Source organism: Haemorhous mexicanus, chromosome 24, assembly GCF_027477595.1.
Source record: "Haemorhous mexicanus isolate bHaeMex1 chromosome 24, bHaeMex1.pri, whole genome shotgun sequence".
In the NCBI taxonomy this organism is placed as follows: domain Eukaryota; kingdom Metazoa; phylum Chordata; class Aves; order Passeriformes; family Fringillidae; genus Haemorhous; species Haemorhous mexicanus.
In genome coordinates, this window is record NC_082364.1 from 4,653,659 (window position 1) to 4,678,432 (window position 24,774).

A 24,774-nucleotide genomic window follows, 5' to 3' on the forward strand; every position below is an offset into this window, starting at 1 on the left:
GAACTGCAAAGTGGGAGATACAGAAATATAGAAATATATTTTTCTTTTCTTTTGTTTTTTTTTTTTTTTGTTTGGTTTATTTTTTGGTTTTTTTTTTTTCCGACACATAAATATTTTTCCCCTGGAATTACCTCTAATTACAACACGTCTCTCTTCAATTTTTTTTTTAAATTCAATTTTTTTTTTTTTTTGTCAAGGGCAAAACAATCCCAAAACCAAATGGAAAAGCAGTAGGAGCTTCCACCCAAATTTTACCAATGCATCTATTTTTCCAGGGCTGTTTTTGAGGGAATTTTTGGGTTGTTCTTTCTCACACGTGTAGGGAAGGGGGCTCTGTTGGAAATGCTTTGGCATTCTCGGTAAGTGAACGTTTGCCATCAGTCAGGCCAGGGATTTCAGGGATTTTGGGCTTTCCCTTGCTGCTCCTGGTGCTTGAGGTGCAGCTGGGGAGCTCCAAGGCCTTTCTGTCTCCTCTCCAAGTGTTGGGAGGGCTGCAGGACCAGAACCTCGCTGTTCTTCCTGCAGAAATTCTCCCGGAGCTCCTTTGTGCTCTGCCTCTGCTGCCTGGGGCTTTCACCCCCATCCTTTTGATGCTCTCAGATTTTTTCCTCCCTTTTTCACTTCTCCCCTCTGATTTAATCTCTGCCTGGCTGGGAGGAGAGAGGAAACAGCACAACTCAGCCGGCTTTGAGCCGAAGGAGTTAAAAGTTTCTTGGCACCAGAGCAGCAGTTTAGCAACAGATCAGTTCATTTAAATGAAAGAAATCACAGCCCCAGCCATCTGATTTTGAAATTTCACATCTTCTGCTTCCACTTTAGAACAAAGCTTCTGTTTTCCTTCCCCCCTTTCGTTAATTCACGCTGCTTTTGTTCCAGGCTCGGTGGGCTTGCACAGAAACTCGGGGCTCGGGCTGGGTTTTCCCTTGAAATGTGAAATTATTTGGGTGCCTCCATCACCTCCTGCACACCCAGCAGCTGCTGGCAGGGCTTTTTCTGGGAACAGCTCCCATTTTTTGGGATAAAGGCACCAGGAAAAGGAGCTGTGTCCAGCAGGGAGCTGAGGATCCGAGCAGGGATTTTCCCTGCCCACATCTGGAGTTTGGGACTCAGGATTTTCCCTTTAAATGTGAAATTATGGAGGTGCCTCCATCACCTCCTGCACACCCAGCAGCTGCTGGCAGGGCTTTTGCTGGGAACAGCTCTCATTTTTTGGGATAAAAGCACTGGGAAAAGGAGCTGTGTCCAGCAGGGAGCTGAGGAACCGAGCGGGGATTTTCCCTGCCCACATCTGGAGTTTGGGACTCAGGATTTTCCCTTGAAATGTGAAATTATGGGGGTGCCTCCATCACCTCCTGCACACCCAGCAGCTGCTGGCAGGGCTTTTTCTGGGAACAGCTCCCATTTTTTGGGATAAAGGCACTGGGAAAAGGAGCTGTGTCCAGCAGGGAGCTGAGGAACCGAGCAGGGATTTTCCCTGCCCACATCTGGAATTTGAGACTCAGGATTTTCCCTTGAAATGTGAAATTATTTGGGTGCCTCCATCGTCCTGCACACCCAGCAGCTGCTGGCAGGGCTGTTTGCACCTCACTCTTTGTGAGATGGGAACAGCTCCCATTTTTAGGGATAAAAGCACTGGGAAAAGGAGCTGTGTCCAGCGGGGAGCTGAGGATCCGAGTGGGGATTTTCCCTGCCTACATCTGGAGTTTGTGTCCCTCCAACATCTGCAGCCCCAAGTGGTGGCTCAGGCTCCATTATCCTGCACTTCATGGTGTACACAGAGCATCAGCCCCATCATGGTTTTAATATTCCAGCCCGAGAGGGATCACAAACAACTTTTTTTGTTGCTGTTTGTTCATTTAAATGCACTCGAGCCTTGGCACCGGTCCTGGGAATTTTGTGTCTACGTCAAGGAAAATGAAATAAATCAACTCCTCGGTGGTGAGGTTGGGGATTTAAAAAAATAATAATGATAAAAAACAAAATTTAAGATTTTGATAAATTAAAAAAAAAAAGGGAAAAAAAAAGGAAAAAAAATTATATCGATCTATTGACAAATTATACGAAATTTTTTAAAAATGAAATTCAGTGGCTTGAGCTGAAGGAATGTGTTTGGAGGGAGTTGGGACCAAGAGGCTTTTCCGTGGAGCTTCTTCCCAGTGGCATTGCATCCAAGAAAGGCCGGGATGTTTGGGAATGGGTGAATCCCATCATGGAAAAAGGGTGGGGTGTGCAGGGGGGAATCCTTCTGGCAGGATTGCTCCCCAATCCCACCATCCCTGCACCCCCTGGTGAAACCCTCAGCGGGGAGGAACAGCCTTGAGTGGGTGAACAATCGAGGTGGTGGTGCTGGGAGCAGGGAGAGGTGTCAGCCCCACCTCAGCCGTGGCTGCTCATGGCTCTGGCTGCTTTTGGGTTTTGTTCTTCCCTGCTCTCCTGGCCAGCCCCGGGAGCCGGCCCGTCCCCCTCAATATTGGGAATATTTCTGTGGGTGCCGTGGTGGTTACATCACAGAGCTCTCCTTCCTCATCTCCATTCTTGTGCAAAATTCAAATAATCCCCCCTCCCCGAGAGCAGCTGTGCATGTGGGGTTTTTTCCTTTTTCTTGGGGTTTTTATTTTTGTTTTTTTTTTTTAAGTCCCTCTTTAACGTTGCGAAAGGAACAATAAAATGAAAGGCAAAACCGGCATCTTAAAACTTGGCAAGTGAAAGCAGCTTGGACTGGCAGCCAAGAATCCTGCTGTGGTGCAAAAAGAATAGAATCCACGGAGCCACCACAACCCGGGGCTTCTCCTCTTTTCACAATCCCGCCGGCACCGAGAAATAATTATTCCTTGTATCAGTGTTAAAAGAGTCAACAAGCTTCCAAAAGCTTGCTTGGTGAACCTCCTCCAAAGCAGGTAACGCTGCTCCTCTTTGATTCTGCTTGCTCCAGCTGGACTTTTGGGGTGAGGGGCTGGAGAGGAGAAGGAATCACTTGCAGGAGGTGGTGCGTGGCACGGACTGCCAGGGAAGGAAGGGAGAGAGAAACTGCAGGGAAGGAAGGGAGAGAAAAATGCCAGGGAAGGAAGGGAGAGAGGAATGACCAGGGAAGGAAGGGAGAGAGGAACTGCAGGGAAGGAAGGGAGAGAGAAATGCCAGGGAAGGAAGGGAGAGAGAAACTGCAGGGAAGGAAGGGAGGAATGGCCAGGGAAGGAAGGGAGAGAGGAATGCCAGGGAAGGAAGGGAGAGGAAAACTGCCAGGGAAGGAAGGGAGAGAGGAATGGCCAGGGAAGGAAGGGAGAGAGGAATGGCCAGGGAAGGAAGGGAGAGAGAAATGCCAGGGAAGGAAGGGAGAGAGAAATGCCAGGGAAGGAAGGGAGAGAGAAATGCCAGGGAAGGAAGGGAGAGAGGAACTGCCAGGGAAGGAAGGGAGAGAGGAATGCCAGGGTAGGAAGGAAGAGAGGAATGACTAGGGAAGGAAGGGAGAGAGAAATGCCAGGGAAGGAAGGAAGAGAGGAATGACCAGGGAAGGAAGGGAGAGAGAAACTGCAGGGAAGGAAGGGAGAGAGGAATGGCCAGGGAAGGAAGGGAGAGAGGAATGCCAGGGAAGGAAGGGAGGAATGGCCAGGGAAGGAAGGGAGAGAGGAACTGCCAGGGAAGGAAGGGAGAGAGGAATGACCAGGGAAGGAAGGGAGAGAGAAATGGCCAGGGAAGGAAGGGAGAGAGGAACTGCCAGGGAAGGAAGGGAGAGAGGAATGCCAGGGAAGGAAGGGAGAGAAAAACTGCAGGGAAGGAAGGGAGAGAGGAACTGCCAGGGAAGGAAGGGAGAGAGGAATGGCCAGGGAAGGAAGGGAGAGAGGAATGCCAGGGAAGGAAGGGAGAGAGGAATGACCAGGGAAGGAAGGGAGAGAGAAATTGCCAGGGAAGGAAGGGAGAGAGGAATGGCCAGGGAAGGAAGGGAGAGAGGAATGACCAGGGAAGGAAGGGAGAGAGGAAGTGCCAGGAAGGCAGGGAGAAATGCCAGGGAAGGAAGGGAGAGAGGAATGACCAGGGAAGGAAGGGAGGAATGGCCAGGGAAGGAAGGGAGGAATGGCCAGGGAAGGAAGGGAGAGAGGAATGCCAGGGAAGGAAGGGAGAGAGGAACTGCCAGGGAAGAAAAGGAGACAGAAATGGCCAGGGAAGGCAGGGAGAAATGCCAGGGAAGGAAGGGAGGGAGAAATGCCTCGCCAGTTCTTTCTTTTCCTCACTGGATTTGGTGGGAACAGCACTGGCAGACCTCTGGAGCAGTTGCGTTCCCAGGAATGTTTGATTTCCACACCGGGGGGAGAGCATGAGTGGGTTGAGCCAAGGTGGAAGACGGGAAATAATCACCCAAAAAAACCAATTTAAAATGAGGATGTTGGGAGGTGGGGAGGTGTTTCTCTCCCAGGAGCTTGGCTGTTCCTTTTGCTCCTAAAATCTGTATGCTCTGGGTGTAGGAAAACAGCATCCACTCCTTGAAAATGCACCATGAAAATATCCATAAATATTTTGTCTTCCAGAATGCATTCCCGAGGAGTTGGGCCTAGCAATATGGCAGCACACGTCCCATAGGAAATCCTGCAGAATGCTGCTGCTGCTGAGGTAATTTGGATTCTCAGTCAGTATCTCCCCTTCCCTTCCAGTTCCTTAAAATTATTTCAAGCACAGGAATCCTTAAAAAGTTGCTTTTCTAAGCTAGGATAGAGTGCATGTGTGTGTGTATATGTAAATATATATATTTATATATTTATAGGCCTAATTGCCTTGGGGTTTAAACTGGGGAGAAAAGAATGGGAATTATCTCACAGTTGTGTTTCTTATTTGCCTGAATTTGGGGGCAGGAGGACGAGGTGGCTGCACACAGCTCTTTGCTCAGGCACACAATGCATTCCGTGGGGATCCATTTCCCTGGACAGGGCATTTCTGCTTTGTGGTTTGCAAGGAAACCACCCACAGACCAAACCCCAGAGTCAGATCTTCAGAGATTTTATTTCTCCATATTTCCCTCTGTATTCCTTTGGATATAAATCTCTAAAATACCAGCTTTATACTGGGCTGTTGCTGACACAAATATTCTGCATTTCTGGCTGTCCCACGTAGCAGAGCCTTGTTGATCCTGTGATCACTGATATTGCAAAATTAACAATGAAAAATGTGTAAGGATCTGAGAAACCTAAGTAAAAATCCCTCCATGCACAAGTTGAAACTTTTTGTTTGGAATCTCAGCATTTGAGGCCCATCCAGGCTGCTGCTGATTGATCTGTTTGCCTCTGATGGATTTCCTGCCACTGTGTGGATGTTCATCAGGTTTGCACAAGGTACAATAGATCTGGGGTTAATCAATGGGGGGAACATTTCCAACCCCACATCTTGGCAAATCCACGGCTCTCTTTCAATAACCCTGAATAAATTGGAGACAAGTGAAGTTTAAAAAGCAGCTCTCATTAAAAAAAAATTAAAATCTGCATTTTTCACCAAGCAAAACTGTTGGTTTGCTGCTGCATTTCTCAGTTTGCTGCCTTAAAGCTTGTCCATGGGTTTGTTTTCCAAAAGGAGCAGGCTGGTTGCTGGATATTTGCAATTTCCAGCCCCCAGGTGCCATGGAATCCATCCCTGTGCCCCAAGTGCCATGGAATGCCATCCCTGTGCCCCAGGTGCCATGGAATCCATCCCTGTGCCCCCAGGTGCCATGGAATGCCATCCCTGTGCCCCCAGGTGCCATGGAATCCATCCCTGTGCCCCCAGGTGCCATGGAATGCCATCCCTGTGCCCCAGGTGCCCTGGAATGCCATCCCTGTGCCCCCAGGTGCCATGGAATGCCATCCCTGTGCCCCAGGTGCCATGGAATGCCATCCCTGTGCCCCCAGGTGCCCTGGAATGCCATCCTGGTGCCCCAGGTGCCATGGAATGCCATCCCTGTGCCCCAGGTGCCATGGAATGCCATCCCTGTGCCCCAGGTGCCATGGAATGCCATCCCTGTGCCCCAGGTGCCCTGGAATGCCATCCCTGTGCCCCAGGTGCCCTGGAATGCCATCCCTGTGCCCCAGGTGCCATGGAATGCCATCCCTGTGCCCCAGGTGCCATGGAATCCATCCCTGTGCCCCAGGTGCCCTGGAATGCCATCCCTGTGCCCCAGGTGCCATGGAATGCCATCCCTGTGCCCCAGGTGCCATGGAATGCCATCCCTGTGCCCCCAGGTGCCCTGGAATGCCATCCCTGTGCCCCAGGTGCCATGGAATGCCATCCCTGTGCCCCCAGGTGTCCTGGAATGCCATCCCTGTGCCCCCAGGTGCCATGGAATGCCATCCCTGTGCCCCAGGTGCCATGGAATGCCATCCCTGTGCCCCCAGGTGCCATGGAATGCCATCCCTGTGCCCCAGGTGCCAAGGAATGCCATCCCTGTGCCCCAGGTGCCATGGAATGCCATCCCTGTGCTCCAAGTGCCCTGGAATGCCATCCCTGTGCCCCCAGGTGCCATGGAATCCATCCCTGTGCCCCAGGTGCCATGGAATGCCATCCCTGTGCCCCAGGTGCCCTGGAATGCCATCCCTGTGCCCCAGGTGCCATGGAATGCCATCCCTGTGCCCCAGGTGCCATGGAATCCATCCCTGTGCCCCAGGTGCCATGGAATGCCATCCCTGTGCCCCAGGTGCCATGGAATGCCATCCCTGTGCCCCCAGGTGTCCTGGAATGCCATACCTGTGCCCCCAGGTGCCATGGAATGCCATCCCTGTGCCCCAGGTGCCCTGGAATGCCATCCCTGTGCCCCAGGTGCCCTGGAATGCCATCCCTGTGCCCCAGGTGTCCTGGAATCCATCCCTGTGCCCCCAGGTGCCATGGAATCCATCCTTGTGCCCCCAGGTGCCATGGAATGCCATCCCTGTGCCCCCAGGTGCCATGGAATGCCATCCCTGTGCCCCCAGGTGCCCTGGAATCCAGTCCTGTGCCCCCAGGTGCCATGGAATCCATCCCTGTGCCCCAGGTGCCAAGGAATGCCATCCCTGTGCCCCAGGTGCCATGGAATGCCATCCCTGTGCACCAGGTGCCCTGGAATGCCATCCTGGTGCCCCAGGTGCCATGGAATGCCATCCCTGTGCCCCCAGGTGCCATGGAATGCCATCCCTGTGCCCCAGGTGCCCTGGAATCCATCCCTGTGCCCCCAGGTGCCATGGAATCCATCCCTGTGCCCCAGGTGCCAAGGAATGCCATCCCTGTGCCCCAGGTGTCCTGGAATCCATCCCTGTGCCCCCAGGTGCCCTGGAATGCCATCCCTGTGCCCCCAGGTGCCATGGAATGCCATCCCTGTGCCCCAGGTGCCAAGGAATCCATCCCTGTGCCCCAGGTGCCATGGAATCCATCCCTGTGCCCTAGGTGCCCTGGAATGCCATCCCTGTGCCCCAGGTGCCATGGAATGCCATCCCTGTGCCCCCAGGTGCCATGGAATGCCATCCCTGTGCCCCAGGTGTCCTGGAATCCATCCCTGTGCCCCAGGTGCCATGGAATGCCATCCCTGTGCCCCCAGGTGCCATGGAATCCATTCCTGTGCCCCCAGTGCCATGGAATGCCATCCCTGTGCCCCAGGTGCCCTGGAATGCCATCCCTGTGCCCCAGGTGAGATGGAATGCCATCCCTGTGCCCCAGGTGCCCTGGAATGCCATCCCTGTGCCCCCAGGTGCCATGGAATCCATCCCTGTGCCCCAGGTGTCCTGGAATCCATCCCTGTGCCCCAGGTGCCATGGAATCCATCCCTGTGCCCCAGGTGCCATGGAATGCCATCCCTGTGCCCCAGGTGCCATGGAATCCATCCCTGTGCCCCCAGGTGCCATGGAATCCATTCCTGTGCCCCCAGTGCCATGGAATGCCATCCCTGTGCCCCAGGTGCCCTGGAATGCCATCCCTGTGCCCCAGGTGCCATGGAATGCCATCCCTGTGCCCCAGGTGTCCTGGAATCCATCCCTGTGCCCCCAGGTGCCCTGGAATGCCATCCCTGTGCCCCAGGTGCCATGGAATGCCATCCCTGTGCCCCAGGTGCCCTGGAATGCCATCCTGGTGCCCCAGGTGCCATGGAATGCCATCCCTGTGCCCCCAGGTGCCATGGAATGCCATCCCTGTGCCCCAGGTGCCCTGGAATGCCATCCTGGTGCCCCAGGTGCCATGGAATCCATCCCTGTGCCCCCAGGTGCCATGGAATGCCATCCCTGTGCCCCCAGGTGCCATGGAATGCCATCTCTGTGCCCCCAGGTGCCATGGAATGCCATCCCTGTGTCCCAGGTGCCATGGAATGCCATCCCTGTGCCCCAGGTGCCATGGAATGCCATCCCTGTACCCCAGGTGTCCTGGAATGCCATCCCTGTGCCCCAGGTGCCATGGAATGCCATCCCTGTGCCCCAGGTGCCATGGAATGCCATCCCTGTGCCCCCAGGTGCCATGGAATCCATCCCTGTGCCCCCAGGTGCCCTGGAATCCATCCCTGTGCCCTAGGTGCCATGGAATGCCATCCCTGTGCCCCAGGTGCCATGGAATGCCATCCCTGTGCCCCAGGTGCCATGGAATGCCATCCCTGTGCCCCAGGTGCCCTGGAATGCCATCCTGGTGCCCCAGGTGCCCTGGAATGCCATCCCTGTGCCCCCAGGTGCCCTGGAATGCCATCCCTGTGCCCCCAGGTGCCCTGGAATGCCATCCCTGTGCCCCCAGGTGCCATGGAATGCCATCCCTGTGCCCCAGGTGCCATGGAATGCCATCCCTGTGCCCCAGGTGCCATGGAATCCATCCCTGTGCCCCCAGGTGCCATGGAATGCCATCCTTGTGCCCCCAGGTGCCATGGAATGCCATCCTTGTGCCCCAGGTGCCATGGAATGCCATCCCTGTGCCCCAGGTGCCCTGGAATGCCATCCCTGTGCCCCAGGTGCCATGGAATCCATCCCTGTGCCCCAGGTGCCATGGAATGCCATCCTTGTGCCCCTGGTGCCATGGAATGCCATCCCTGTGCACCCAGGTGCCATGGAATGCCATCCCTGTGCCCCAGGTGCCCTGGAATGCCATCCCTGTGCCCCAGGTGCCCTGGAATCCATCCCTGTGCCCCAGGTGCCCTGGAATGCCATCCCTGTGCCCCAGGTGCCATGGAATGCCATCCCTGTGCCCCTTTCCTCCCGGGCTCTCGGGAGTGCAGGCCACCATCCCATTTCTAGCAGGGGTTCCTGTGGAGCTCTCTCTCTCTCTCTTGCTGCTTTTCCCCTTTTTTCTCCCTTTTCCCCCTCTGCTGATGGATCCCAGCTCTCCCTGTTCCCTTCTGTGTTGGAAAAGCCAGCCAGGTGGGCAGTGGGAGGTGCAGCAGGAAAAGGGAAAGGGTGGGTTTTCCCAACAAATCCCAGATTTCCTGGAGCCTGTCCATGGCTCCTCGAAGGTCTGGCTCTGGGGACATGTGTCCTGTGCAAAAGCCACCCAAATTTTACACCCAGGGGTTTTTTTATGGATTTAACCTATCCCAGGGAAAGGAGATTAGCCCAGGAATAATGGGAAAGAAAAATAAAAAGGTTTGGAAATGGATAAAGTGAGGAAAATTTAACCTCATGATGATTTCAGTGAGATCATCTCACAGAAAAAAATCAAATATTTCTCTGCCAGAGCCATTCAAATTAGCTCATTCCATGCACACAACTGAATGTAGAGAATATTACATGTCAGGCTGAGCTTTTTTTAACTTTCTTATTCTATAACATTCCTAAATCAATGTCTCTTATCTCAAAAATTTACAATTTTAAACCTTCTATAAAAACCAGATAAACCTTCTATTGTAGGCCATACCATACAAGCCTCCTATACCATACAAACCTTCTATACCATATAAACCTCCTAGACCATATAAACTTTCTATACCATACAAACCTCCTATACCATACAAACCTTCTATACCATACAAACTTTCTATACCATACAAACTTTCTATACCATATAAACTTCCTTCCCATACAAACCTTCTAGACCATACAAATCTATACCATATAAACCTTCTATACCATACCAACCTTCTATACCATATAAACTTTCTATACCATACAAACCTCCTAGACCATACAAACCTTCTATGCCATATAAACTTTCTATACCATATAAACTTTCTATACCATACAAGCCTTCTATACCATACAAACCTTCTACACCATATAAACTTTCTATACCATAAATACCTTCTATACCATACAAACCTTCTATACCATATAAACTTTCTATACCATACAAACCTTCTATACCATATAAACTTTCTATACCATACAAACCTTCTATACCATATAAACTTTCTATACCATACAAACCTTCTATACCATATAAACTTTTTATTCCAACTAAACTTCCTAGACCATATAAACCTTCTATACCATACAAACCTTCTATACCATACAAATCTAGACCATATAAACATTCTATACCATATAAACCTTCTATACTATACTAACCTCCTAGACCATATAAACTTTCTATACCATACAAACTTTCCATACCATACAAATCTATACCATACAAACCTCCTAGACCATACAAACCTCCTATACCATATAAACCTTCTTCTATACCATACAAACCTCCTCTACCATACAAATCTAGACCATACAAACCTTCTAGACCATACAAACTTTCTATACCATACAAACCTTCTATACCATATAAACTTTTTATTCCAAACAAACCTCCTAGACCATACAAACCTCCTAGACCATACAAACCTTCTATACCATAAAAACTTTTTATACCATAAAAACTTTCTATACCATACAAACCTCCTATACCATACCAACCTTCTATACCATACAAATTTTCTATACCATACAAACCTTCTTCTATACCATATAAACCTTCTACACCATATAAACTTTCTATACCATACAAACCTCCTATACCATATAAACTTTTTATTCCAAATAAACCTCCTAGACCATATAAACCTTCTATACCATATAAACTTTCTATACCATACAAACCTAGACCATATAAACATTCTATACCATATAAACTTTTTATACCATAAAAACTTTCTATACCATAAATACCTTCTATACCATACAAACCTTCTATACCATACAAATCTAGACCATATAAACATTCTATACCATATAAACCTTCTATACTATACAAACCTCCTATCCCATACAAACCTTCTACACCATATAAACTTTCTATACCATAAAAACTTTCTATACCATACAAATCTCCTATACCATACAAATCTATACCATACAAACCTCCTATACCATACAAATCTAGACCATACAAACCTTCTAGACCATACAAACTTTCTATACCATACAAACCTTTTTCTATACCATATAAACATTCTGTACCATAAAAACCTTCTATACCATAAAAACCTTCTATACCATACAAACCTTCTATACCATATAAACTTTTTATTCCAAGTAAACCTCCTAGACCATACAAACCTCCTATACCATACAAACCTTCTACACCATACAAACTTTCTATACCATACAAACCTTCTATACCATATAAACCTTCTATATATACCATATAAACCTCCTAGACCACACACACCAAACCAAACCTCCTATAAACTTCCTACAAACCTTCTGTTCACCTTCAAAAATTCTCTCCAAATTCATTTCCCACGTTTAGGGTTAAAAATGAATAAATTGAATAAAAAGAAAACATTGGATGGAGTTTGCCCAGCGCAGTGAGGCTGAGGGCAAAATTCCCTTTTACAGGGGGAAATCCTGGTGCACCCAGCAACACCTGACCCTAAAACTGAACCTTTGGGCCCTGTTGGACAACCTGGGTTTTTACCTCAGGTTCCCTGCAGTCAAGGAGCTTTGTGGTGGAGGGCTGGGGTTATTTTTGGCTGGGTAACATCTGTTGTGTTCCATTTGCAGCTCTGTTCCCCAGGAGGGCACGGTCCCTGCCCCGCTCCAGCCTCCACCACTGCAGGCTCTGAGTTTTCTCCACCCCAGAATTCCAACCCTGGATTTTCAAAGATGCTGCAGCAGGGATTTGGGCCGCTGAAAACTTTGGGGAAAGCTGGATGCTTTTAAGGTGAGTGTCAGCAGAGGAATGTAAAGTTGGAGGATGAATTTAGATAACCTTTGGGCAGATGGTGGAAGTTTAACATCTATAACAGGAGTTTCTTGCCACCCAGCGATTCCAAATAAAGGAAAAACTCTATTTTATAATTGCATATTTACCAGGCTGCAAAGGTTGAAGTGATTTATTTTAAGAACCTGCACCAAAAAAATAAAAAAAGAAGAGGGAGAATTTTCTAACAGCATCCAAATAGCAAAATTCTTTTCCAAGTGGCGCCTGTTTGATTTTACAGAGGATAATATTAACTTGCATTAATGTGGTTTGTCTCCTGAAGGAAAAGAAGTGAAAAATTGGTGGCACTTTGAGCAAGTGATTTTCCCCACCAGCTCCATGTGGAGCTCACAGCCAGGCTGGTTTTCCCCACCAATAAAATGGGAAATGTTCCTTCCACAGGAGAGAAAACTTGGAAACCTCAGGGGAAGGAGGGGGCACCTCCTGCTTGTGGGGGCAAAACTTTGCTTTTCAAGCTTTGTTAGAGAAATCCTAAAGAACTTTTATGTTTGTCTGTGTGGAAGAAATGCAGAGTTGAGGTTAGGGGGAACTGCCAGCTTGTTCAACAGAGTGCCAGGGGTTTTGTTTTTTGCCTTTAAAAATAGAATTAAAGTCGAACCCCAGCCCAGTAATGACTTCTCTGAAAGTTAAAACAGCTTTCAGGCAGTTCTTTCTTCTGCCAGCTTCAGCCAGGCTGCCAGAATGGAAACAGCTTTTTGCAGGGTGGGGGGATGGCTGTGTGTTGGAATTCTGTTTGTATCCCGAAATTTTGCTGTTGGATCATTTCCCAGCCTGTTTTAGTGACACACCTCCAACGCTGCTCCTCAGTTCAATTCCTGTTACCTCAGTCCTGTGCAGCCACCAGAAATCCTGCCCAGCAAAGTCCTGGTGAGGAGGAACCACAGCTCAGCTCTAGTTTGGTTGCTTTAAATTTTTCATTTTATTTTGTATTGTTGATTTTCTTAAGGCTGCCGTGGGAGTGCAGGGATCTGTGGCTTTATGTCAGAACAAAAATCCATAATCCACTCTGCCCCCACCCTCCAAGGAGGGGCTTTGGGAGAGCGAAGGCTCCCGGCTACAACTCAGAAATTCCACTTGCAGGAAGGTTTTTCCTCTTTCCACCCCCCCCAAAAGTGACCCCAAACCCTGTCAGGGCCAGCAGGAATCCCTGCCTGCTGCCACAAACCCGTAGATCCGAACTTGTGCTCATATTCCACACAAGCTTGTATCTATAGGTCTGGGGCTGGCTGGCAAGAGCAGCCTGGGGTGCTGCTGCACTTCACCTCCAAACATTCCTCATCTTCCCTCCTGTTTTCCCCTTCCTCCCTCTTTTATTTTGATCTATTTTTAATTTTATTTTTATTTAGAGGAATATAAAAGTGGAGCTGCAAACCTCTGCCTCAGCTTTCAGTGCCCAAGGGGAGTTTGCTTGGTTGGTGCTGAGGAAAAGGGGATGGGGGAGACTTGATTTGACATCAGGGTGAAGAAATTAAATCCCCACAGCCATGGCCTGCCCTGCTCTGCTGATGGGGAGTATCCTCGTGCTGATTCTGGAAGAGATAAAATAATTTCATTTAAAAAGTAACATGGAGTTATTCTTCCCTTGCTTAGCCCAGGAATTTGGGAGAGGAACAATCACTTCTCCTCCTTTCTATCCAGGAACTTGGAATCCCTTCTCTGGCACAGGAGGGGCTTGGCCCTCCAGCTCCTCTCTCAAAAATCAGCTTATATAGCACCCATTCCTCCTGATTTCATGGCAGTTGTGTCTTTTCAAATGGATTTTAAGAGAAAATATTCCTGCTGGAAAGTCCCAAAGAAGTGGTAGGACAGGAAAAGCCCACGGGAGCAGGCAGTGCAAAGGCTGCTGGGGAAAAGTGACCTTGAAAGTTGGGGGAGTGGAAGAATTCTTTTGGAAGAAGTCATTTTTAAAACCCCAATGTACAGATTCTATATGAAAATAATTAGGCTGTAAACTCAAAATAAAGCCTGACTATTTCTTTCCAGCAGCTTTTGGTGTTAATTCCACCAAAGATTTGCTCTGCATTTCCACTTTTAAATTTCTCTGGTTTGAACTTGGCTGCTTTGACACATCCTGCTGTAGGCCAAAAAAGGTTTTTTTTTCCTTTCTTTGCTGAATTTCCAGGGTTTTCTCTGTGTTTTCTATTTATTACAGAAGTTTTATTAAACATTTATATTAAAATGAAGTCAGAGAAGTCCAGCCACTCTTCTTTCTCCCTGTGAGCTGAAACTAGGGTCAAAAAAAGGGGAAAAAAATTGCATTTTGGTGTCCTGTGTGATTTACAGTTGGGTATAAAAGCTAGTCCTGAATATTCCCCAAATGTTTGGATGGGAAATCAAGGAATAAACACTGATGAGTCGTTTCCAGCAGAACTTTTGCTCCTGGACTGCTCTGTGGTGGGATTTTACCCAGAACAGGCCCTGGAGCCAAGCTCTTCTCTGGGATTTGGAGGGTGGACGTTGCTGCATCCATGGGGGGATGAGCAGGGGGACATGGGGACAGTAAAAATTGGTTTTCCCACAAGACCTGTGAATAATCTGGGCTGCTCTGGGGTTGGTTTTTTAAGTGCTGTGGATGTTCATCACCTTGGTGGTTGTGACAATGTTCTCAGGGGTCTCAGGGTGAGGGAAGAGATGAGAAAGGTGACTCCATGTTCAGAAGGCTGATTTATTATTTTATGACATATATTATATTAAAACTTTATTTAATATTTATTATTTTATGATCTATATTACATTAAAACTATACTAAAAGAACAGAAGAAAGGATTCCAGCAGAAGGCTGGCTGAGAATAGAAAAGGAATGAATGACAAAGGTTTGTCTGTGACCCAGACAGTCTGGACAGCTGGGCTGGGATTGGCCATTGGTCAGAAACAACCACAGAGACCAATCCCAGCTCCAGCTGCTGCACCCCACAGCAGCAGATAAGAATTGTTTGCAGTTTGTTCCTGAGGCCTCTCAGCTTCTCAGGAGGGAAAATCCCAAGGAAAGGATTTTTCATAGAGTGTGTGGGTGACAAGAGGTTTGGGTTTTTTGTTGATGGAATGATTCATTTCAGCTCCCTCTGTTAAACTGCATTTTCCTATGGTGGCCTCATGCCCCAGGGGAGGTTTTAGCTCCCAGATCTCAGCTCTGAGGCTTGGACTGGACTGGGAGATGGAATTCACATCCCATGGAATCCCAGGCTGGTTTGGGGTTGGAAGGATCCTTAAGAATGATTTTGTTCCATGGGCAGGTGTGGATGTGTTCTCAGGGGTCCCAGGGTGAGGGAAGAGATGAGAAAGGTGACTCCATGTTCAGAAGGCTGATTTATTATTTTATGATCTATATTACATTAAAACTATACTAAAAGAGCAGAAGAAAGGATTCCAGCAGAAGGCTGGCTGAGAATAGAAAAGGAATGAATGACAAAGGTTTGTCTGTGACCCAGACAGTCTGGACAGCTGGGCTGGGATTGGCCATTGATCAGAAACAACCACAGAGACCAATCCCAGCTCCACCTGCTGCACCCCACAGCAGCAGATAAGAATTGTTTGCAGTTTGTTCCTGAGGCCTCTCAGCTTCTCAGGAGGGGAAATCCCAAGGAAAGGATTTTTCACAGAGCATGTGGGTGACAGGTGATGGCTCCAAGGGAAGCCTGGGCTCCTTTAGTCTGAGCTCCAAGGAGAACTGAGCTGGTGAAACCCAATAAAATCCAGATTTCTGTCACGTGGTCTCTCCTCTCTGAAGCCATCTGGGGTAGAATGGGCTGAGAAAAGCCTGGAATTGGTCAAGGATGTTCTGGCACTTCAGGTGGCATTGCTTGGACAGTGCCAAACACCCCCTGGTAGGGGAATTGGGTCAGATGTATCCCAAAATGAGGCACCACCAATTGATTTGGTGTTTTTTTAAATTAGGAAATCAATATTTGAATCATAAAAGAGGAAAGAAGAAACAGATTTTTTTTTTTCTTCTCTGTAAAACATTTTAGTGCAATTTCTCTCTGAATAAGTTGGGACCTGATAATCAATATCTGATTTATTTTTTTTACCTCCTTTTGGTGAGAGGCTTGGTCTAAACACAGCTGGATGCTTAGAGAGGAAACTTGAGAGAAGTGGCACCAGAAGTGGGGGGAGCTGCTGGGAGGAGGAGCAGGGAGTTATTTCTGAGGCTGAGCTTGTTTGCTGATTGCTCCTGGGTTTTTGGGGTGAGTTTGGGGTGAGTTTGGGGTTTGCTGTGGCTCAGCTTTGTGGGACAGGCTCAGGGAGGATGGAAGGAGGGCACCTCTGGCAGCACCACAGCTCAGCTTCTCTGAGCTCAGCTTATCCAATAAACCCAATAAACCCTGTTCTCACTGAGATTAAAACTAAATTTCATTTTAATGGGCATTTCACATGTTTGCTGATTGCTCCTGGGTGTTTGGGGTGAGTTTGGGGTTTGCTGTGGCCCAGCTTTGTGGGACAGGCTCAGGGAAGCCTCGTGCAGGGAGGATGGAAGGAACAGCAGCAGAAGCTCAGCTTCTGTGAGCTCAGCTTATCCAATAAACCAAAAAAAACCTGCTCACTGAGATTTAAACTAAATTTCATTTTAATGGGCATTTCACGTGTTTGCTGATTGCTCCTGGGTTTTTGGGGTGAGTTTGTAGTATTTTGTGGCCCCAGCTTTGTGGGACAGGCTCAGGGAGGATGGAAGGAGGGCACCTCTGGCAGCACCACAGCTCAGCTTCTCTGAGCTCAGCTTATCCAATAAACCCTGTTCTCACTGAGATTTAAACTAAATTTCATTTTAATGGGCATTTCACGTGTTTGCTGATTGCTCCTGGGTTTTGGGGGTGAGTTTGTAGTATTTTGTGGCTCAGCTTTGTGGGACAGGCTCAGGGAGGATGGAAGGAGGGCACCTCTGGCAGCACCAGCAGCTCAGCTTCTGTGAGCTCAGCGTATCCAAAAAAAACCTGTTCTCACTGAGATTGTAGGTGCATTTCATTTTAATGGGCATTTCACATGTTTGCTGATTGCTCCTGTTTTTTGGGGTGAGTTTGGAGTATTTTGTGGCCCCAGCTTTGTGGGACAGGCTCAGGGAGGATGGAAGGAGGGCACCTCTGGCAGCACCACAGCTCAGCTTCTCTGAGCTCAGCTTATCCAATAAACCCTGTTCTCACTGAGATTAAAGCTAAATTTCATTTTAATGGGCATTTCACATGTTTGCTGATTGCTCCTGGGTGTTTGGGGTGAGTTTGGGGTTTGCTGTGGCTCAGCTTTGTGGGACAGGCTCAGGGAAGCCTCATGCAGGGAGGATGGAAGGAACAGCAGCAGAAGCTCAGCTTCTGTGAGCTCAGCTTATCCAATAAACCAAAAAAAACCTGTTCTCACTGAGATTTAAAATGAATTTCATTTTAATGGGCATTTCACGTGTTTGCTGATTGCTCCTGGGTTTTTGGGGTGAGTTTGTAGTATTTTGTGGCCCCAGCTTTGTGGGACAGGCTCAGGGGGGATGGAAGGAGGGCACCTCTGGCAGCACCAACAGCTCAGCTTCTCTGAGCTCAGCTTATCCAATAAACCCAATAAACCCTGTTCTCACTGAGATTTAAAATGAATTTCACTTTGGCTCCTGTTGAGCTGCCCCCTGCTCTTTCTGAGCTGCAGCCCCCACATCCTGCCCCTGCCCCTTTGCTGTCCAGCCCTGTGAAAATCCCTGTGTTGTGTTTCCAGCCTTCCTTTGTGTTTCCTTGCTGCTGCCTGGGCTCCCCTGCTCTTCCCTGAGCTCTCTGGTGGAACTGGAGTCTGCCAAAGTGATCTGGAGAGCCTTGAAATGTATCTTCCTTTTAGGGTGGAGGGGAATAATTGCAGCCTGTGCAGCTCCTACCTCTGCTGACGGGGTTTTTTAAATTATTATTATTTCCCCCTTTAAAAAACTATTATTTGTTATATTCATTACTATGAATATAATTCACAATAAGGAATTTTTGAAATTATTCATAATTCATATGAATATAATTCATTATTATGCACTATATATAATAATTGTAGGTGATATACGACATATAGTTATCATATAATATATAATATGTATTCTATATCATATATTATATACTATATAATATGTAATATATATTATATATCATAAATTATATAGTATATAATATATAATATATATTGTATAATATATAATATATAATATATATCATATATTATATAGTATATAATATATATTGTATAATATAATATATATTATATGATATATATTATATATCATATATTATATACTATATAATATATTATATATATTGTATAATATATACTATATACTATATACTATATTATATATAATATATAGTATATAATATATAATATATAATCCACACTATATAATATATAATCCATAATATATAATATATAATCCATAAAATATAATATATAATATGCAATCAATAATATAGAATATAGACTCCATAATATATAATATGCAATTAATAATATAGAATATATAAGATGTAATTAATAATATAGAATATAAAGACTCCATAATATATAATATATAATATGTAATCAATAATATAGAATATAGAATACAGACTCCATAATATATAATATGTAATTAATAATATAGAATATATAAGATGTAATTAATAATATAGAATATAGAATAAAGACTCCATAATATATAATATATAATATGTAATCAATAATATAGAATATAGAATATAGAATACAGACTCCATACTATATAATATATATATCCTGTATACTATAGAATATATGCCATCAAGTGATAGCATCATCCTGGCTTGTGCCATTCCCCCCTAGATCAGCACGGGGTGCTCAGGTTTGTCTCTCTCACCCAGAGCTGATGCTCCAGCTCCTCCCCAAAGCCACATTTGGTTCAGGAGTGAGAGCCCAGCCACCTTTCCCCTAGAAAAACCCCGAGATTGAAATGCAAGATTGAGCAAACCTTCATTGCTGCAACCCTGGCTAAAAGTTGAGGCAAGGTTTTTGTCATGAGCTGAAAAATTTTGGAGAGCTTTCAAAATATTTGCTTGCTCTGGATTTCAGCTGAGCCCAGAGGAGGCTTCTCTCCCAGCTTTGCAGCCTCTTGCACTTCCAGCCCTTTTCTAGGAGAGCTCTCTGGGCTGGGCTAAACCTTTGAACCTCTTGAGGTTCCTCATTACACCCAACTTCTAAGAAAATGCCACCAAATAAAGCTGAAGGAGTGAGGTGAGCAGCAGGAATCCTGTCAGCATTTCCAGTGTGAGAAACCCCTCCTGTCTGAGGTGTGTGGAGAAAAAATAGAGATCACTCCAGGCTGAAATTTGGCGAATGGGATCTCAGCCCTCCGACTGGAACCGTGGCGTTTGTGGGGTTTGTGTTTGGTTTTGGCTCAGTGACTCCAGGAAATGCAGTTGCTGCTCTGCCTCCCCCTCCTTGGCAAGCCCTGCCTGGGCTCTGGGAGGGAAGGTGAGCTCCTCCTCCTCCTCCTCCTCCTCCTCCTCCTCCTCCTCCTCCTCCTCCTCCTCCTCCTCCTCCTCCTCCTCCTGCATCGCTCCCAGCCCGAGGGGTCAGAGCCACAGCTCAGCTGGGGATTTTCCTGGTTACAGTGGGCAAAACTCAGCTTCCCTGCCCATCACAGAGAGTGCCCATTGCTGGAGTCCTCTTCAAATCTGTAAATGCATAAAAAGGGTGATTTGGGGCTTGGGGTTCAGGCATGAGGCACGGTTTTATGGACTTAGTTGGGAATATTCTTATATTATTCTAATATTCTTATTGTATTCTAACATTATTATATATTATATATAATAATACATATTATATATTGTTATATAATATATAATATATGATAATTATTTGGGAATATTCTGCCCTCTGCACCCCTCAGCTGATGATTTTCCTGGTTATAAAGAGACAAAATTGTTTCCCTGCCCATCCATAGAGAGTGCCCATTGCTGGAATCCTGTTCCAAGTCTGTAAATGCATATAAAGTGTGATTTAGGGCAGGGGATTCCTGCATGAGGCACAGTTTTATGGCATTAGTTGGGAATATTCTTATATTATTCTAATATTATATATAGTCTATATATAATATAATATAATATAATATAATATAATATAATATAATATAATATAATATAATATAATATAATATAATATAATATAATATAATATAATATAATATAATATAATATAATATAATATAATATAATATAATATAATATAATATAATATAATATATATAATGTAATGTAATGTAATAATATAATATAATATAATGTAATATAATGTAATATAATGTAATATAATGTAATATAATGTAATATAATGTAATATATATAATATATATAATGTAATGTAATAATATAATATAATATAATATAATATAATATAATATAATATAATATAATATAATATAATATAATGTAATATTACATTACATTACATTATATTATGTAATATAATGTATTAATATAATGTAATGTAATGTAATGTAATGTAATGTAATATTATATTATATTATATTATATTATATTATATTATATTATATTATATTATATTATATTATATTATATTATATTATATTATATTATATTATATTATATTATATTATATTATATTGTATTATATTATTATATTATATTATATTATATTATATTATATTATATTATATTATATTATATTATATTATATTATGGGAATATTCTGCCCTCTGCACCGCTCAGCTGATGATTTTCCTGATTATAAAGAGACAAAATTGTTTCCCTGCCCATCCACAGAGAGTGCCCACTGCTGGAATCCTGTTCCAAGTCTGTAAATGCATCTGGAGTATGATTTAGAGCATTATTTGGGAATTTTCTGCCCTCTGCAGCCCTGCTTTTCTGTGTGGCTGAGTGGCTGCTCTCACTGTCTGTGAAGAATGGGATATTCCACCCAGGCAGTTCCCAAATCCAGCCCTGGGTTGGGATTCCTGCCTCATTCCTGGGGAATTCAGCAGGAATTGTGGGCAGGGGGAGGATCTTGGTGGATTTCTCTCTCACCTGAAGCCAGCAGAGGGAACAGGCAATGAAACCAGGAGTGAAATCCTCCAGCCCAGACTGAAGCTGGGACCTGGTGCCTGCTGGGGTCGGTGGGAGCTCCAGAGCTGGAGAGCCTGAGAGGAGCTGCTCCAGCAGAATTCTCTTTCTGCAAAGAAATATTCCCTGGAAGTGAATCCCAGCATTTCTGTGCTAGCAGAGCAGCCAGAGTCACGATTCCTTCAGGAACCAGAGAGTTACAGGCAGGGGAAAACCACAATTTTTTAATTACTCTGGAGTTTAGAGCAAGGCTGGGCTGGGCTGGGCCAGAGATTCCCTTTTGTCCCCAGAAGGGTGAAATCATTCCTGGGACTCTGGAACAGCTGGAGGCCCAAAAGGGGTCCCAGCAAGAGGCCCCAGGAGCTGATGGAGGAGCACAGAGCTCCTCGTGTCCAGCAGGAGCTCCCTGACATCGATAACGCATCCCAGCATTGTCATCAGAGCACAGATTGGCCCTAATTGTGTAATTAGGTATGATTGTGCTAATTGGGTAAAGACATAATGGACAAAAATCACCAGAAAACAAACAGGGAGCTCGGGGCCACCACGGGGAAGTGTCACAAGGGCTGTGCCTGCCCCTGCTCTGCTCCTGCCTGGCCCAGGAAGGGAGAGGGGACACGAAGGGACACAAATAATAGCACAGGCAATGGCACAAATAAATAATGGTACAAATAATGGCACAAATAAATAATGGCAGAAATAAATAATGGTACAAAAAATAGTGGTACAAAAAATAATGGTACAAAAAATAATGGTACAAATAAATAATGGCAAAAATAAATAATGGCAGAAATTAATAATGGTACAAATAAATAATGGTACAAATAAATAATGGCAAAAATAAATAATGGCACAAATAAGTAATGGCAAAAATAAATAATGGCCAAAAAAAAATGGCACAAATAAATAATGGCAGAAATAAATAATGGTACAAATAATGGCACAAATAAATAATGACACAAATAAATAATGGCAGAAATTAATAATGGCAAAAAATAATGGCAGAAATAAATAATGGTACAAATAATGGCACAAATAAGTAATAGCAAAAATAAACAATGGTACAAATAATGGCACAAATAATGGCAGAAATTATGGCACAGATAAATAATGGCAAAAATAAATAATGGCACAAGTAATGGCACCAATAAATAATGGCACAAATAAATAATGGTACAAATAATGGCACAAATAATGGCACAATGGCAGAAATAATGGCAGAAATAATGGCACAATGGCAGAAATAATGGCACAAACTGGCTCCAATAATGGCACAAATAATGGCAGAAATAATGGCACAATGGCACAAATAATGGCAGAAATTATGTCACAGATAAATAATGGCACCAATAAATAATGGCACAAATAAATAATGGCAGAAATAATGGCACAGATAAAAAATGGCACAAACTGGCACCAATAATGGCACAAATGATGGCAGAAATAATGGCATAAAGAATGGCACAAATAATGGCAAAAATATTGGCACAAACAGTGGCACAAATAAATAATGGCACAAATAATGGCACAAATAATGGCACAAATAAATAATGGCACAAATAATGGCAGAAATAAATAATGGCAGAAATAAATAATGGCACAATAATGGCAGAAATAAATAATGGCACAAGTAATGGCACAAATAATGGCACAAATAAATAATGGCACAAGTAATGGCACAATAAAGGGGCTTTATCCAGCTCCTTATCCAGAGCTGTGCTTTGGTCACTGCTCCAGCTGATCCAAGAGTTAACAGTGCCTCTGCTCTCTGCTGCTCACTGAAATGTGCTGCATTTCCACTCTTTGGTCAAAGTAAACTTTACTAAATATGGAATCATGAGAAATTGGGATACCATCAACACCATGGGCACTCAGACATCGCAGAAAGATTATTTTGCATTTTTTCCAGCTTGTTCTCCTGCTGTTGCAGGCTGAATTCTGAGCAGTGATGCTGCTCCCCATCTCCCTCCTTTATTTCCTGCCAGGCTTGGGGTGCAAAGGCAGGGCAGTGCCTTTTCCAGCAGCAGCAATTCCTGGAATTCAGCAGAGCTCAGGGTTCATCCCTGAGCTTTGAATCCCTTGGAATCCCCTTCCTGGGCCAGGGGCTGGATGCACCTGAGGGGCAGCTCCAGCCCCACCAGCACATTTGGGGATGATAATAACAATGACAGCAATAACAGCAATAACAGATAATAATAATAATAATAATGATAATAATAATAATAATAATAATAATAATAATAATAATAATAATAGTAATCAGGCAGCCTGTGCTACCTTGGTGGCTGCTGGGTGAGTCACAAGGATAACATCCTGCTTGTTGGGCTGGGAATGAATACATTACATTAATTAATGTGAATGTAATTCCATCCCATGAATACAAGTTAAAAAAGTGTGGCTCCTGAAGGGAAGGGGGCTGAGGGGATTTTCCAGAATCAGATTTCCAGAATCCAGATTTTCCCTTTGGTGCAAGGGTCAAATCCAGCTGAGGGTTTGTGCCCCTTCTGCAGTTCCCTCCCAGCCCCATCCTGCACATCCTTCAGACACCCAGGAGCCAAGGTCGAGGTCAGCATGGTGGGTTCAGGAAGGAAAAGGTGTGGCAGGACAAATGTCACCCTAAGCCTTCTTTAATTGCTTTTTAAGAAATAAATATGTCTCTGTGTGTTCTGAATCTGCTGTGGAAGGGCAACACCGTTATTGTGGCCAGGGAGAAAATTCCATCTGGTGTGAAAAGCTCAGTGATCTTACCCAAATCCAGCAGGAATAGCCCTGGCTTGTCGTGTCTTATCACATTTCCATCGTGGGGAGCTGAATTTGGGCTCAGTCTCTTTCCCCCAGCACTTTATTCCCTCTAAATTAAATTAAACCACTGAGGACGATCTGGAGGTCTTTTTTTTTTTTTTCCATAATTTTTTTTGTAAGTAGAAGCCCCTGAGGTTATGAATTTTTGACTGCATGCATCCAGGTTGAGGTAGTAGGTTGTATAGTTTAGAATTACACCAAGGGAGATAACTGTACAACCTCCTAGCTTTCCTTGGGTCTTGCACACACCGGCGTGAGGAGCGACCAAAAATCCTCAGCACTCCTTGCTCTGGACACCTGGAACAGGAAAAGAGCAGGTAAGACCAGCTGGGAAACCTTTTGGAATCCTTCTGCCTCTCTGGAATGATCAAAATGTTGATTTTAGAAGCGTTTTTTTCTCTACCTGTTGGTGCTGTTTTGTTGAGTTTGTAGCAAATCCAGTGATGTTTGTCTTCCTTCATCAGCCCTCGAGCCTCGTGGTGTTAACATTCCCAAAAAAGCACCATGGCAACCTCTCAGTGCTCCTGCCTGCATGGCCAGCAAGCAGAAGTCTCCAAAAGGTAAAAATATCCTGTGCTTTTTTCCCTTCTTTCCATTAGCCTTTGATTGGCTCCGTTAATTCTACACTGGGAGTTAAACAAGGATGGTGATTCCAGAAAAAGCCTTGGAGGGTTTATCCAGAGAGTTATTCCAGAGAAAGCCTTGGAGGGTTTATCCAGAGATTTATTCCAGAGAAAGCCTTGGAGGGTTTATCCAGAGAGTTATTCCAGATAAAGCCTTGGAGGGTTTATCCAGAGAGTTATTCCAGATAAAGCCTTGGAGGTTTTTATCCAAA

General features: G+C 45.2%; 1 protein-coding gene across 2 annotated transcripts in view; it reads left to right on the top strand.

Annotated features, from left to right (window-relative positions):
- LOC132338084 (uncharacterized) overlaps positions 1–24,560 on the top strand; it is a 139,524-nt gene extending 114,964 nt beyond the window's left edge. The window contains exons 9-12 of one of the 2 annotated variants that reach the window (XR_009489357.1): positions 2,636–2,897; positions 4,521–4,602; positions 11,883–12,042; positions 24,404–24,560. Coding sequence is in view for 1 of the 2 variants with exons in the window: in XM_059867250.1 (XP_059723233.1) it covers positions 2,636–2,671 (36 nt within the window). In the remaining variant the exon portion in view is untranslated. Of the gene's footprint in view, positions 1–2,635; positions 2,898–4,520; positions 4,603–11,882; positions 14,286–24,403 lie in introns of those variants that run through there. The other variant, XM_059867250.1, reaches the window with a different exon arrangement.
- The last annotated feature ends 214 nt before the right edge of the window (positions 24,561–24,774 follow it).